The following is a 14,181-nucleotide window of genomic DNA, read 5'->3' on the forward strand; positions in this document are numbered from 1 at the left end:
GGTTAATATTAATAACGGTAATTCTTCATTCTCCCTCTCTTTATACACAGGGAAAGTTTTCCGAGGCCTCGGCAGGAAGAGACAGAATATAAATAGGAACTTATTAACTCCATTACAGCTTCTTCCCCTTCCCCGTCTCATTCCTTCCCTCTATTTATTTCTATGGATGACAAACCAAACTGCTGCTGCCGACAGAAACTCAATGTCCCCGCCCGTCTCCGTCTTTGTACAGCCATTACGCTCCTTTAACTAACGGCTCTGTTTATACAACACCAATAAAACGTTACACAGCTTCCGTGTGTCTTCTTCATCTGTCATCACCGTCCCCTCCCTTTCGCCGTTAGCACTCGGCGTTGCATCCATTTCCTACAGCAACATATAATGACGGCGTGTTGTTTGTTCTTCTGTTCACTTCATCTATGTCACTTAATGCAGCTTCAGGCGACGTGGGCAGGTTTTAAATGGACCGAACCTCTGATAAAGTTTTGTCCCGCGAGGTAAAACCTGTGACAACAATACCAATTTCATTAAACTGTGATTTCTCATTATGTGTCATCAATGTCCGTGTGTATATGAACAAGCAGATATGTACTGCTGTGTGTGTGTGTGTGCGCACATGAAACGTCAATATACTCAGTGAGACTTCCTGCCTTGTATCAAGCAGGGATTAATGTGATTAGTCGACTAAACGATTAAACGTTACTACTTTCGCTGATATACGGCTCAGTTAAACTTATCATTAATATTTTATGAATGCACAACATTAATAATATCTAAGATGTTACGCAGCCGCGGCAGAATATTGTAAACAAGCAAGTTGGAAAGCGGGATGGATTATATCTCATACAAACCAATGCTGTTTATCAGTATTTTGATCTGTAGAAAATGAGAGAGAGGTTGTGTGTCAGGAGCAATGCGTAACCAGGTTCAGCACAGGAATGTGGACGTTAACCTGCTGCTGGTGCTAGCACTGCTAACGTTAGCCGCACTCTGCGAACCAATATTTAGCCGCAGATGATCCTGATTAAACTGTTTTCTGATTGTTTTTCTCACTTTTAGACTACGTGCATTTGTTCTGCCTGCGTGTGGTCACAGTTCATTACGAGCATTATAAGTTGTTTTGCATTTGACATATGATACGACTCATCTTCTGTTGTGTCTGGGAAAATCTCACTCGTGCACTGACACGCATGTGTTGCCATAGATACCAAATGATTGTGCTTGTATAGGGGACTGCTTCCTTCATGCATCATGAAAATTTAACAGTAGCTTAGCATTTGAATTAATGCTAAAATCACATATCTACTGTCTGGCTCACTTTAACACCGCCACAAATACTCACTTCTACTGTTGATACTATTTCTGACAAACCTTGAACCCCTTCAGGGCCCCTGTGGGTCCCCGGACCACACTTTTCAAACCTGAGTAAGCATTTTTACACCTGAACAAAGATGAGTCCAACTCTTTCTCTTTCTCTTTTACCACTGATATTCACACTATCCACAGTGAGTCATCCATCCTTGTTAAGAGTAACTAACCCCGCCCTGCCCCGGGTCTGCGGTTGTGTGTGTGTGTGTGTGTGTGTGTGTGTGTGTGTGTGTGTGTGTGTGTGTGTGTGTGTGTGTGTGTGTGTGTGTGTGTGTGTGTGTTGTAGGAGGGGTAATTAAGGTAATTAGCTCCGGATATCAACATCGTCAACCATCGAGAGAGAGAGAGACAGAGAGAGAGTGAGAGTGAGTCTATCAAAGGTTGAGATAAATAATGAAACACATAAAAGCCTTTTCTCTCGGAGCACATTCAGGTCATGTTAAAACAACAATAGCAGCACGGAGTTTGTTCAGGACAGTTCATTGTTTGCATGGAGATTAACTGATGATGCTTGTTTTCACTTCCTTTTCACATTGTTTTACTTCTAATGATTCAGTTCCTCTTGATGGTGTTTGATTCAATCTGCAAATACCTACACAAAGTTTCTTACATTCCTAACACAATAATGTATTGATTTTTTATACATTAAACACATCAGGGCATTGGGGTGACACACAAACAAACACACACACACACACACACACACACAGAAAGAGACAGCACCACCACTTCCCACTGTTCCTCCACTCAGCTCATCAATCAGTCTTTTCTCCATTTTCATCACTCACAATCAATCAGATCATCTCTCTATCTCTCTCTCACTCTCACACACACACACACACACACACACACACACACACACACACACACACACACACACACATACGGTTTGTGTGTATGTGCATGTGCACAGTTGGCGGCAGTTTGCAAAGGCAAAGGCAGTAATCGGGTTAAACCTCTCAGTAGTCCCACCACCAACACCACCCTTCAGCCATGCTGCTTAATCCAATCGCCTTCCGGTTATGGCCTCAGCGTGCGCTGGGTTGCCACGGTAACCCAGTCCAAGCCCCCCCCCCCCGGTACACAGATCTACAGCCTCGCGGCTCGGCACGGAGGCGAGGCTGCGAACCGTCCAGTGCAGAGTGAGTTAACGGCGCTGGCAGGAGGAAACGTTGGCTCGCGTTCAATCCTTATCTGTGAAGTGAGCTAAATGGCAAAGAAAACAAGGAGGTCTGAGAGGGTAGAGCTGTAAACTGTGGAGGCCTGATACACAGAGCAAATAACTCTGGGTGGTGAAGGAATAAACTCCCTTTCTTCCTTCCTTTCCTAAACTTACTAATTTGGGATTTGGTATCAATGAGAAAAATCTTAAATGTTGTGTTACAGTGAGGGATTGTTTATTGATTGATTATTTGAGAGCTGCAGCTAAATGAAACAAACAGTACACTGATATGAAAGTATGTTTCAACAATCTGGGCTCTGTCTATTCCCTGGGGAAAACCATGAGCATGTTTTATTTATAGTAGCATAACTTTATTTCTACTCACTGTAGTTAAAGGTGAATTATTAATATTTTCAGGCATTTGAAGACAAACAAGCACAAAAATTAGTCATGATAGATTCACGTTACATTTAAATAGGGTTCATTATAGTTTTATTTTTCTGTTGTATTTCTGTGTGTAAGTAGTGAAACAATATTTTTTACAACCCTGAACTGTACTATAATGATATTTTGAGTGCTTACTGCTAAACATTGGTACATTTTTACAGGTTCTTGTGTCATTTTTCAAGTATTTTATGGGGTTGTTGGCAGGTTTACACTAAAATGAACAAACTGAGAAGAATAACTCAGTCAAACATCCCAATATCACGTGGGCGAGGACGGTTTAAAAGGTGCTAAACAAAGAATAGAAAGTCAACCTGCACATGATATACCATAATAAAAAATGATTGATATTAAGAAATATTAATAAGGTTTCATCCACATCAACCAGAACACAGGACACAGCCCATGTGGGGAAAATGATGAAAACTTCTGGCGCAGTGTGTGTGTGTGTGTGTGTGTGTGTGTGTGTGTGTGTGTGTGTGTGTGTGTGTGTGTGTGTGTGTGTGTGTGTGTGTGTGTGTGTGTGTGTGTGTGTGTGTGTGTGTGTGTGTTTGTGTGTGTGTGTGTGTGTGTGTGTGTGTGTGTGACGTTTCACACATGTATGAACATATGAGACATTAAGAGAATATACTGCAGCCTGGATGACTCACACTGAGCCGACATGCGAGGCCGTGCCATTACAGTCACACTGACATACAGCGGCGCATGAGACGAGCACACACACACACACACACACACACACACACACACACACACATACACACACACACACACACACACACACACACACACACACACACACACACACACACACACACACACACACACACACACACACACACACACACACACAGATAATGTAGATGGAAATAATGGGAGTCCACATCCCGCTACATTTGCCCTCCCATCATGCTTTGCAGTGTGACTGATGAGTGATGAGATGGTGAGGGTTGTAGCACTTCTCCTCTGCGCCATATGTTTCTGCCGTCAGGGAGGAGGAGGAGGAGGAGGAGGAGGAGCAGGTTGGAGGTGCAAAGGAAAACACTTCTGGAACTTTGTGATGTCACAAACAGTCACCGCTCTCAGCCACAACCCAAGCCGCCTGAACCCACCATCCAAACCTTGCAGGATTCGGTTTCTCTGAGGGTTTTACCTGAAATCTGCTTTATTTTTATTGGATCACTCAAAAAAAACAGCCAATCAGAAGAGAGTCTCAGAGCCTCCTCTCTTCTGATTGGCTCACTGACCTGTTGTTACTAGAGCTCCAGAAAGAAGCCTGAGAGAGGAGATGTAAAACTACATCAAGATGGTTTTTGGTTCTTAAAACCATCTTTTTATGGATCAACACTTCAAAATAAAACACAGGAGAAGTGTAAAACTGGGACCTTTAATAAGGTGTCAAGGCCAAAGCAGGGACGTGAGGGTTTTCTATCTCAGTCTATCACAGTTTGACCTCGGTCCAACCCTGAATTCCTTCTCTTGGCACAAATATCGATCTCTGTGGTTCCAATAACCGACAGAGCACCTCACTGAGGCTTTAAAATGTACCTGCAGAAAGTACAAATGCTGTGTCCCCGTGTTTTCATGGTGTTCTTATGAAGATACCGAGTATCAGACTGAGTATATGGAGTACGACGGCAGTTGTGAGACACAATAAAAGATAATACTCCCACTTCCTGCGATTTGCATTACAACAAAAAAGCAGCCAAAGTGGAAGAGAGCAAGAAGAAGAAATATGGGTGGAACTTACTCATGGTGGGAGTCCAGGGGTGGGGGGCAGGGTGAGACCCAGGCAGGACGGGGCTTTGGACAGGTGAGGTTATTCTCCACTGGGTCTCTCGTAGAGGCACTCATGACCTGGGGAAGACAAAGAAAGCATGAGGTCACACCTGATATCCACTCCATGTTTAAACTGGCTGCTGATAGAAACTACTAATCTAGTACTAATTATTAATCAAGACACCAAGTGTTCAGTGTGTTTGTGAGGACACCTGCTTGCAACATGGTCGTGTTTTGGTTATAGCTTAGACCTTTGACAACCAAAATCTAATCAGTTCATCCATGAGTCCAAATGAATGTTTGTGCCAAAGTTGAAGAAGTTCTGTCGAGGCGTTATCGAGATATCGTGTCTGAGAGAATGGGACGGTTGGACGGACGGACCACTTGAAAACAATATGGCTGCCACCGGTGCGGAGGAATAAAAATGTCAAACATTTTCTGGTTACAGGTTCTCAAGTGTGAGTTTTCACTCCTTTTCTCTGTAACGCAGTATGAACACGTCACCCTCGGTTTTAGAAAATCATAATAGAAATATTTCACTATTTTCTAACATTTTATAGATAAAATGATAAATCAAACAATAACTGACATCTTAATGGATAAAGGAAACAGGCCCAAGTACGCAGATCCATTCATGTGTCATTGAAACAGACAAATACAGTGTCAAATCAACCACGCATACACACACATGCACACACACACACACAGTTGATTAAAGGATGTGGGCCTGCTCATTAACATCTTCGCTGGGATGGAAATGGCAGGGCACAGGGAGGCTGAATGAGCGGTGTGTGTATGTGCACGAGCGCCCATCCATCCGAATCAACCCGGTCATTGGACTAAATAACAGTAATCTGATGATAGTATGCAGTAATAATGGGTAATTTGATCACTCTGCAGATGCTTGCAGCAGGATGAGGAAGGAGGGAGAGAGGTGAGGGGCGGGGCGGGGGGGAAATGAGGCAGGTGATGTCGAAATCAAAGCCCACCCCACCCCCCCCTCCTTCCTCTTACACTATGTTGCCATCAGCTCAACTCGCTGCAGATGCTTGAGGATCCAATATCCTCCAGCGCTGTGAGGGAAAAAGCAGCACAGGTCAGCAGAACTCTTCACAGGCGGAGGGAATGACAAACAAGCAGCAGAGCAGAGAAAGGTGCTCAGATCCATTCACACTGAGGACGGACAGAGAAGCTGATGTTTCCATCATCATCATCATCCGATTTACTACTGCGTTTGGACAGTTTGAAACTATTATGCAGATTTAAAGTCTTTAAAGAGGACGGCAACATTTTGATATGGGAGCGCTGAAACCAATGATGACTTTTATTACTTCATCATTTTTACGATTTATGAATTTGTTACTTAGTAAGTAAAATGTCAAAAATAGTAAAGAAAAATACCCAGAATGCAAGCTGATGTCCTCGTACTGCTTGTCTTATCCAACCAGCAGTTTAAAAACCCAATAGAAACATTGCTATTTAGGGCCATTTAAAAGGGACAGTTCAGGTTATTTGACATGAGGTTGTATTTTAGTTCTTATGTTTTTTATTTATAGTTTATTTTTATAGTTATTTTGTTTAATTCCTAGTGAAATTTACTGTTTCAGTGCAGTGATGTCATTTTGGACAATAAAGTTTATTGTTAATCTGTAAAATATCCTGCTTTCATTACATATCTTTTTCACAAGTGTTTATATAAATATATATATATATATACACACATATATATATATATATATCAGACTGTCAGACTGTAGAGTGATCTCTAGTTCCTCATGGACTCACAATAATATAGAAGGCTTCAACTAAAAGCAATAAAGTAAAACATTTTAAAAGGGGGATTTTCCGCACATAGTACAGGCCAAACACAAATGCACAAACTCTCTCATGTGAAATATGGTTTTGATTTTGGCAGAAAACGACGTGTTCGTGCAAAACAGCATCACTTTTTTAGAAAGAAATGTGTTTTTAATCAGTGTTTCCAAGAACAACAGAATGTTTGTAGGTGTGACAGACTTCATTTCAGTTTCCCCAACAACAATAAAAACTCTGTTTAGTGCAGGACTTACATCCAAGAGTCTGAATACCCAGCATGCAACTCCCTGAAACTCTTCCCTCAGCCACGACGTGTCAGAGCGACAGACAGGAAGTAAGATCTCAGAGGGTTTGAGGCGGACAGTCTTAGCTCCGAGGCTCTGACCTGGGATTAGATCCACCATATGTCCACCTCTGCCCCACGCTGGGACACTGGCCAGTTATCATGACTGTGCTACATGCAGCCAATCAAACGCACCGTAAGCGAGGAGGCGGGGTCACTTTAGAGAGGCCGACGTGAGTTCTGGGGTCACGGGTTTGACCTTTGACCACCAAAATTGAATCAGTTTGTCTCAGCAACGCCTTGATGGAACTTTTTCAAATTTGGTAAAACATTTCACCTGGACTCAAGGATGAACTGATTAGAATTTGATGTCTAAAGGTCAGAGTTCAAAGGTCATGGTGACGTCACAAAACATGATTTTGGCCTTGTGAACGCAATATCTCAAGAACTCCTCGAGGGAATCCCTTGTAATTTGGCACAAACATTCACTCGGACTCAAGGATGAACTGGTAAGATTTTGGTGGTCAAAGGTCAAAAGGTCAAGGTCACGGTGGCCTCATAAAACATGTTTTTTCATCTTGTGAATGCAATATCTCCATAACGCCTTGAGGAAATTTCTTCAAATTTGGTAACAATGTTCCCCTGGAGTCAAGGACAAACTGATTAGATTTTGGTGGTCAAAGGTCAAAGGTCAAGGTCAGTGTGACCTCAGAAAACACTTTTTACCCATTTCTCAAGACTTCAAATTAGAAATTATGAAAAAATTTCACACAAATGGTTCATATTTTGAATGACTCTGGATAAACACGCATGTAACCTGTAACTAGTCTGAGTGGCGGAGGGATACAACCACGAGGAGGTGATTCTATTTTGTGAATATTCTGGCACCACAATAGCTAACAAGCTGTTCAACAAACGAGACCTCTGTTGTCGTGGTGTAGTAAACTCGGCTGGACAGCGGCTGTGAACATGTGTAACTACTGTCACGGCGTGTTAAGGAGTAACCATGCACCCTCAGACTGGTTATACGTCTCTGAAGTGAACTAACAGGCCACTGACGTTAAACCGGCCCAAAGTGACATGTGAGTATTACAACAGGGAGCAGCCAGCTGGTGGCAGATTGATCCGACATCATCTGTATCAGCCTTCATGAGCCCCATATTGGCCAAACACCGGCGTGTTTGTTGGACACGAGGTTAGTTACATTTGATGCAGGGTCAGGAGCCAGAGCGGGACTCTCTTTCTCTTTCACTCTCTCTCACACACACACACATACACACACACACACACACAGAGGCCAGAGGGCAGCTCAGCATCTGGTGGTGTGTTGTGTGTCGCTCCTATGAAGCTGGGCATTAAAACAGAGAGCGGTGGACTGAGCCAGCGGGGATCAGCGGCCAATAAAGACGGGTAGCACCAGCAGGTTGGTGCCAAGGCCTGGACAGCAGTGAGGGAATGCAGGAACCGTGTGTGTGTGTGTGTGTGTGTGTGTGGACTACATCTGGTATGTGGGTGGGCCGCCTGCCTGATGAAGTCACTCGAATTCTGCTGCACCGTACTGAAATTCCTATCGTATTTCAGCCGACCTGCAAATTCAAGGAATCTGTAGCTTTCACACAGAAACATGTGACTTTTACAATAGAAAAGATCCACAATTCGAATTCAAAATTTGCTTTCTTGCACAGATACAGGACTTCTATCAATCTACTCACCGAGAAAGAGAATAAGTGCTTTGTGAAAATGTTGAACTATTCCTTTAAACCTACTTGCAAATTGATTCAAGTCAAATTTAATAATGAAAATAAAGATGTGCTGAAAAGATTAGTCTGTTAGTTGGCTGACAGACAATATTTTGATAATTGTCAGGTTAGGGTTATAGTATAAAGTGAAGTAAAATCAAGCTAGATAACGTGTAATGGAGTTAATTCGTCTTGTTACTTTACTTTATAAATGATCACACTCACAGAAACAAGAAAAAACAAATTTTAAGCTCGAATTAAACTCCCTTGAGGAGGCGCACACACACACACAAACACACACACACAGCTGCACCGTGGACACGTAGTCCTTCTTAGGGTCAAGAGTAAAATTACAGCCACAACAGACAGAGACTGTCAGTATGTAGCTGAGAGAGAGAGAGAGAGAGAGAGAGAGAGAGAGAGAGAGAGAGAGAGAGAGAGAGAGAGAGAGAGAGAGACCTTGGAAAGTCTCTGTTGCTATGATACAGACATTCAGTTGGACAAAACCTGCGTTTGGAGTTTGGGGAGCCACATAACACTGTGCAACCTGGCAAATAAACCGTCATTACTACAACACACACACACACACACACACACACACACACACAGGCTCATTCAATTGTTTCTTGAGAGGCTGGGCAGATGCTGTAACAGAGATAGAGAGCGAACAGAAGAAGGAGATGAACTAATTTGTGGTTGTTGACCCTGACGACTGCCGGGCTTTTCCCATTTCCTCTCTGTCACCGAGCCACACATCCAACCGCAGCCTCAACACACTGAGGAACTACCTCTTTTTCTTTCTTTTTTTTTTTTGAATCAGTCAGAGATTTTATGTTTTTTACCCAATATGGGCACAAATGATTAGCGTGTGCGGATCGAATGCTTTACTCAGGCCAGGTATTCAACAGAGTGAGAAGGAAAAGAGAAGAAATTTTACATTAACTAATTGTAATTCTATGACATTTTTAACTTTTAACTAGTGCTGAAAAAAATAAGTGAATTAGTTAACTAGTTAATTGACAGACATTTTTAACTCATTAATAAAGAAAAAATGCCAAACAACATTAGTTTCAACTGGTCAAATGTGAAGATTTGCTGCTTTTCTGCCTTTAAGACTCCTGTAAATTTATTATATTTTGCTTTTAGGCTGTTGGTCTGCGTGAATACAGAATGTAAAGCAACATATGTGAATAATAAACAGCTGTTAGACGCCTATATTTTGGTAATGTGATTAAAGGCATGTTTTGATATGGAGGGGAAATACAGTTCACTATTATTAGCGAAGAGCAAATGTGCCTCGCATCCAAAATAGGTCGTGAAAATGCCACAGAGCACAGCGACTACCTCTAGAAGTCAGCAGGGGGTTTTGTGTAAAAAGGTCAAACGTTGACAATAGTGTGCTGGCAGCTGGGTGGCACGAACACTTATCAGACCTTTAACCTCAAAAACGCTGCAGCAACAAGCTTCCGGTCTGTGAGCGAGACACTGAAAGCCCGACAGCTGTGCAGGTGATGTTCTCCGTCTGACGTGTGATCTCTCTGACAGACAGCAACAACCCAAAACAGACAGCAAGCAACGGGAGAGGGGGTGTCCACAAGCTCTTGAATAAAAAATGAATATTCTACTTACTCGCCTTTCCCAGGAATGCTGCTCTCTATCTCCTTTCTTCCGCTATTTTGCAACGGAGCTGGGAAAAGGGCTGATCCCAGAAAAGCAACTCAGCAGCAGTGACACAATGGCTCCAAATAAAAAGCTGATAAAGCGGATAGTCTGACCCTGAAACATCCTGACATGCTGCTCACTTCATCGCAGCCTGACGCTCAGTGTACAAGTGAGACTTTAACCACATTTTTATGACACCAACAGTGATAAGCAGACGAAGGCCTGCAGTAAAGGGAATACATGTTTCTGATTCAAGCAGTTGATTTTTGTGTGGTTGTTTTTTTGCTCGATACTGGCAAGTGTCAAGTTTATCCTCCACTCCACAGTCCTGCATGTGCATTACAAGGTTTCAGGTCTTGAAGCTAGACGCAGTCACAGTAGTGCAATACCACTCCAAACGCCTTGTGTTTTCAAACTGTAAAGCTCCTGACTGCGTTAAGCCGCATTATCCTGAAGCGGGATAGGAAGGATTGAAAGACACACCACTGTCAAGTTTGCAACATTAAGAGATATGATTTCCTACCACTATTTTCAAAATAAAACATCAATTTTACAACATATAACATATATTGTGATTGATATTGACTGGAATGTATTAACGTTGCTTTAAGTTGGTGAAGTTTTGCTTTACAAATGTTAAGATATATATTGTATATCTATACATGTATATACATATATAGATATAAATACATTCAGATATAGGCCTATATTCAAAGCCTTAATACCCTCTTTTCAAGGCATGGAGGTTTAATGAAGTGTATAAAATGTTCTTATACTTGTATTTATATAGTCTTATTTTACTTTAAATTTAATATAAATATGTGCTATGTTAACTGATAATATGCTCCATACATTGTCCGGAGTATGAACAGTACTAAGTTTTGAACCTGAAACCGACACATTTCGCGCTTTTATTTTGAAAACGATTCATCTAATATCCGTTTTTATTGTCGTTCTTAACATCTTAACGCACCTTGCTAAAAGGTAACTCTATCCCGTCTCTCCTGAGGCGGGAAATAACACACGGTGGCTCAACTTTATCAAACACAAGCACTAAAACAGACCCGCTCCTGTTAATCTCAACATATGTTCTTGTTTCAAATTGTAAACAACTGAGCCCCTCGATTCATTTAAACGCTACAGAAAGCGGCTGCATCTCCGAGCTCATCAAAGTGATTGACAGCCCGTAACAGCCAATCCGGAGCCTCGGAACTCACGGTTACAGCCAACGGGAGGTCGTGATTGGTGCTCCGGCCCCATTGATTCCGTTGCGGGAGGCTGCCTGAGGGGGTTTCGGCCGAGTCAACGTTGCAACAATCCACCGAAATAGGGCCGGAATTAGAGCGTTTTAACATTCAAAATAAAATACTGGCTCGACGGATCCACATTTATGCATTAGAAAAAGGCAAGAACTTTACCATTTATCTTAAAACCACATTTTAAATGGAGGATTTTTAGGAATAATATTATTTTTGTTTTTACTGTAACGTATTCTAGTCAAGTTTGACAAATTTATTTTCCTCTGCTTTGTGCTAACTTTAAATTTTATTTATTTATCGGGATTTACACAAGTCTTGTATATATATATATATACAAGACTTGGACAGATATATATATATATATATATATATAAAGTACATTTGTGAATAATTCAAGTGAACATTTTTGTGTAAACAAGAACGAGAAAACTTTAGCTCATGACAGGGAAGCAAACACTGTAAATCCTCCCTTCATAAAGGTCACGATGTTCAGTTTTTTTACTGAAACTGTTTCAGATAGGTGTTGATTCAACTGTGTGATCATTTTTGAGGATGTAGTTTGTGGTGCTGTTGACCTGTATGGCATTGTACAGGGAAGTGTTTCTGCTATTTAGTTTACCCTCACTGATGGACAAAATAATAGGAACACCTGCTGGTATAACATAATACACTTTGAAAGCATCACAGCTAACCACATTGACATAGTTTTAACAGAAACTGAATTATAACCTTCACAAAAGAGAGAATTTGTTGAGTATTAGATTGCATTAATTTCAGTTAAGGGTACCAAATAAACTGACAAATGGAGGGACAGATTTAGCTAGGAACAGAACATATTTTTTAGGGATGAACTATTCATTACCTACAAATACGCAAATATACTGTAAGCCTTATAAAGACAATCGCAAGCTTTACCAAATCACCCTAAACCCCTCTGATGTTGAGTTGTGTTTGTAAATAAAGACTTTTACTTTGTAGGATGATACCGGAAGTATCTTTGTTCTACTCTGTTAGCTCAACAGTGGTGGGTTTGGCTAGGTAGGCCTCAGTGAATACAAATAAGCACAAAGTTTACAATAATAAAACACAACGAACCCTCTTTCGCAAACGTAAAACAACCTGAATAATTTTAAACAGACGCCCAATAAAGTCCAAAAAGCTCCGGCGCCATGTTTCATTTCACTTTGAAAAGCGACCGTTAATGGGCTACCGTCATTCAGCCCCGCGGTAACGCTACCGTTTGCACTGACAGATGCAATTCAGGAGCTCGACAAGTTCCCATCTGCTCCGACATTCGCCGACAACACCGGGGGCTAACAAACTCTACACACGCTCACCTTGCTCTCAACTCGACGGGTCGTCCCTCGTTTACATCGCTGCGGGTAGTTCCCCGGCCGGAGTGGAGCAGAAAATGTCCATGGTCCCGTACCAGGAAGTCCAGAGCACTTCTCAAACTCTCTGTGTGGGAAGCCGTGCAGGGATCCCAGCCAGGTAGCAATGCGCCGCCCGCCGGGCTGGTCTGATCTCACCGGCTGGATGCTGCCGCTGCTGCAGCTCAGTCCAGCCTGCGACATTCCTCTCACACACATACACACTCTCACACACACACACACACTCTCTCACACACACACACACACACACACACATTGAACGACCCACTGTGTTTTTACTGGCCTGTTACAATCTGTGGTCAATAAAAGATAAAATATCTTAATGCCAACCACGTTTTACGATAATTAACATTAAAAACAACAATAAACACTTTTTTAAGATGTTCTTTTTTTTTTTTTTACAACTTCAGAGTGACTTTTGTTTACACTTTATTTCCCCTTTATTCACCTGGAAAGTCTCGTTATTTTATCTTTACTCTATTATTCAAATAATTCAAATAAATATTGTAAGCCTAGAATTGGTCATATCATCATAAAATCATAAAATAAACCACTAGATAAATAAATGATTAAATACTCAAATCATCAAATCAAGTTTATTTATAAAGCACATTTAAAACAACCAGAGTGCTGTACAATAACAGCCAACAGGAAACAAAGCACGCAGGTAACATCACATATTTTGTGTAACATCTGAATATTCAAATTAATAATAAAAATGAAATACAAATAGCCAACTTAAGGACCTCAAAGATGCACAAATGAACTTCCACCGCTGCAAATAAACAAACAAATAAATAACCATGATTTGGTCGCTATCACTGTTGTTTACATAACAACGCAAAGTTATCTGCTGATAAAATGACAGATTATAAGGTGATGTGATATTGATATGACAGAAATGAGCCTGTAGACCAGGACGCTGATATTAAAACCAGTACTGCAGATACAGTAGGAACGTAACATCCGCTGTTCAGTAACATAAACATGGTATAATATTTATTCCACCACGACTTCGTCTGTCTGTCAGCGAGTCTGCTGACCTCTGGTAAATCTGGTTCTGTAAGTTCACACTGACCTCTATAGGCAGAGTGTGTGTGTTAACATTTGCTGGGCCACAGAACAGCATATGGCTGCAGGAGAAACAGTGGTGGTGGAGAGGAAGGGAAAAGGATAGAGAAAGAAAGATGGAGGGCAGATCACTGCAGGATTGACAGATATCTATTCACCGTAGGATTGGCTGAAAGAAAAAGAGAGCTGTCTTTTGCAGGTGCCTAGT

General features: G+C 41.6%; 1 protein-coding gene across 1 annotated transcript in view; it reads right to left on the reverse strand.

Moving 5' to 3' along the window:
• usp6nl (USP6 N-terminal like) overlaps positions 1–13,103 on the reverse strand; it is a 69,005-nt gene extending 55,902 nt beyond the window's left edge. Inside the window, exons 1-2 of the mRNA XM_056367627.1 lie at positions 12,849–13,103; positions 4,725–4,831 (exon numbers count right to left, since the gene is read on the reverse strand). Coding sequence (XP_056223602.1) covers positions 4,725–4,728 — 4 coding nt within the window. The 5' untranslated portion in view covers positions 4,729–4,831; positions 12,849–13,103. The remainder of the gene's footprint in view (positions 1–4,724; positions 4,832–12,848) is intronic.
• Positions 13,104–14,181: the final 1,078 nt, after the last annotated feature.

Source organism: Seriola aureovittata, chromosome 22, assembly GCF_021018895.1.
Source record: "Seriola aureovittata isolate HTS-2021-v1 ecotype China chromosome 22, ASM2101889v1, whole genome shotgun sequence".
Taxonomy (NCBI): domain Eukaryota; kingdom Metazoa; phylum Chordata; class Actinopteri; order Carangiformes; family Carangidae; genus Seriola; species Seriola aureovittata.